Genomic DNA, 3,156 nt, shown 5'->3' on the forward strand with positions numbered 1-3,156 from the left:
GAAAACATTAAATTTCACAGCAACAGACACAATAATCCGTAATGTGGGCTTTTTGTGGTTCAAAAAATTCTCTTTGATCTTTTTTAATGTTATTTTGAGTTTAAAAAAATTTCAAATTAGGCCTAGATGCTCAATTAGCCTAGGGGTATATATTGTTGGTAAGTTTATTGCATTTTTTTAAATTTTAAATTATAGCTTGATTATCAGGAATCTTGGGTTATTTAAAAAATAAGATAAGCTATAAAATATATAATACATAAATATGAAACTACATTAATATTGTATAAAATATATTTGTAATAGTAATATTGATTTATTCTTAATGTTTGCAGTGTTCAAGATATGTTTTCAAGGAGTGATCATCCAGACAAGGGTGTAAAAAGATCTACTCATCTGCTTTGCAAAGAAGCAACTGGTAAAAAATATGAAGCAGCTTTGAAATGGGGTATACCAGTCGAGACACCCGAATGGCTTATTAGTCAAGTTCAAAGGAAAACTAAAGAGAAATCCTCCCTTGATAGGTCCTTGAGCTGTTCAATAAATGATGGTAGGATAATTGATCTATATAACACTATTTCATAGGCATGGTCTGTTATCATCTCATTTATTTAATTTTCTACACAGTAACAAACAGGAAGGCATCTGTAAATAATCTCTCTCGTCATGATGAATCAGTAGCTGAACCAATGGAATATGAAACATCTGATGGACCCAATGATGTAACACCTTTAAATGCAGCATTAAAGAGGGTAATTATTGGGCCTTATAACTCTACTCCTCTTCACTATATATTTTTTTAACTAGCAACATTATAACATTACAAACCAGAGATTGGTCTAGGTGAGTTATAATTTACAAATTATTGTTTTTCTTTTTTTAATTTTGACCAACAATATGAACCTTGATCTGGCCAAAAATCTGAAGTTCTCCACCATTCAACCTATGTTGTAAATCTGGGTAAACTAACTGAAGAAAACAATAATATAATTTTTGTTTTATTAAAAATCCCAAATAGATACCATATGAACCTAGTTAATTAAATTGAGGCAAATATTTAAAAATTGGAACTTTTATATTATTACTCACCAAAGAACTTATGTTTAAACCTCTTTCTCCACCCCTAATGGAAATCTTTACTAGTTTGGTCTCAGCCCTTCTTATTTCTTTAGTAACAAGTGAGAAGAATCACCTTGTTTATTCACTCTTATGTTAATGTGAGAAGAGCAATGTTAAGATTGCTATAAATTTTTATTTTATAAAATATTTAAAGTCTTCATCAATCTTATTGTAAAGACTTTTCCTTTATACAGTAATGTTGATAATGAATTCTTGACAATGAACTTTAGATCTTTTCACTCTGCACAATTAGATCCTTTCACTCTGCACCATTTCTGTAACCAATCGAATTGTTTATTTTAGAAAGATCATGAGCGCCAAAAATAGGTTTTAAGTAATCCAGATAAAACTGTCCCAACACAAAAATTTGAATACTTGAAAATTCCAAAAATCACAAAATTCTGATACAAATTGGTTATGTTGGGTTATTTCATATGAAATGTCTGTTTTTTATTATCTCAGAAATTCAGTATGGGATTAGTGGGTTTTTATTGTTTACTACGTTTACATATCATACAGAGCTGTTATTAATACCCTCCTTTTTTTTTTTTTTTTTTTTTTGATAATTTATTTATTGATATTTACATTGATTGCACATTGTTTAGTATACCATCAAAACACACAATTTTTGAGTAATTTTGTTTATGAGTTTAAACTTTGACACTCAACAGCCCAAGCTGCAAGAAACATTTCCACAGTGTTCGGGGAAGGGTCTTGTAACAAACAGACCATTGGCTGGTGATATTTCGAAAACCAACACAGAGGAAGGAAGACCTCCACCAGCAATTGGCCATTATGAACTTAGACCATCAAGTTAGTTATATAGAACAGTGGTTCCCTAACTATTTGCCGCAAGCATGCCAGGGGTGCCTTAAATGAGTTCTAGGGTGCCATGGCAATGATATTTCATTGCTAATGTGATTTTGGAACTTAAAAGTAGGACCCAGAATGGTTCATAGATTGTTGTTCTACTTTTTATTTTTGATATCGTTATCTATTATAAATGGTTACCTATTAGAAATATACTGTACGTTAAGTTCCTTTGATATTTCAATAAATGTTCAATCATTTAATGAGCACTGTTTTTTCTTATTTTCCAACAAATTCAGTCACTTAAAGGATAATTGTGCCACAATGTCTTTTTTAGCCTGATAAGGTGCCATAAAATCTGTTCAGTCCAACAAGGGTAAGGGTGTCACAGTGAAAAAAGTTTTGTTATTTAGAATTATAAATCTTCTTCATGCTAATAAAACATGGTTTTAAATAAAATTATTTCTGTAGATGTCAGTTCCTGGAAGTGCAGGGTTTTCACCATTTCATGTCGAAACTCCAAATACACCTTATGGGAAGATATTCTCAGAAAATACTCCTTCACCTACCACAAGGAAGAGGTGGAAACAGTGGATAGATGGACTTCCAGATTTGTATGAGGGAAGCCCTGGATCTCATGTTCCAAGAAATAGGCGACCCTCCACGGTAATTAATTTTAAATAATCTTGTTTTTTTTTTATGTAGTATCTAGTATCTTTTTAAAAACAGTTTTTTATTTAAAATAAAAGTTTTAATATATTTTTAATAATAGCCCATAGATGTAATTAAAAAGCAACTCTGGTCCAAATATGGAGGTGTTAAAATAGATGGTATAGAACAACATACTGGAAAACTTTTAAAACAAGTAAGTCTAGTTAATTTTTCTTATTTCTTTCAGACTAAGTTTTAGCAAAATTTTGCCAATTGCTAGTTTCATAATTTCGATGATAACATATAAAGCTGTCAGGCTAGAAAAATTAATTAGATTATAAATTATTAGAAAATCATTGAAAGTATGGTCATGAAATAAGTCGAGCCTTGGCTGATTTCCTGGTTGCCTATAATCGATATACCTAATACAGTCATCATGCCTATAATCCAGATATTCCTAATACAGTCATCATCTCTTAAAAATTAATTATCTTAAATATTATCAGATTTTGTCTCTCATACAGATCCATTTCACTCCTGTGTTAATTCAAAGAATTTATATATGTATGTATAGTTGAC

The 3,156-nt window shown here is 30.4% G+C and overlaps 1 protein-coding gene across 1 annotated transcript; it reads left to right on the forward strand.

The window, feature by feature from the left end:
* Nucleotides 1-332: 332 nt before the first annotated feature.
* On the forward strand, nucleotides 333-2,791 carry LOC136796626 (DNA topoisomerase 2-binding protein 1-like; the record flags this gene model as incomplete). Its single annotated transcript, XM_067050895.1, has 4 exons — nucleotides 333-547; nucleotides 625-749; nucleotides 2,398-2,592; nucleotides 2,699-2,791. Coding segments are annotated over 4 exons (628 nt in total), but the record flags the coding sequence as incomplete, so codon positions are not given.
* Nucleotides 2,792-3,156: the final 365 nt, after the last annotated feature.

The sequence above is a fragment of the Halyomorpha halys genome, unplaced genomic scaffold, assembly GCF_000696795.3.
Source record: "Halyomorpha halys isolate HHAL.00 unplaced genomic scaffold, Hhal_1.1 Scaffold9767.1, whole genome shotgun sequence".
NCBI classification, from domain to species: domain Eukaryota; kingdom Metazoa; phylum Arthropoda; class Insecta; order Hemiptera; family Pentatomidae; genus Halyomorpha; species Halyomorpha halys.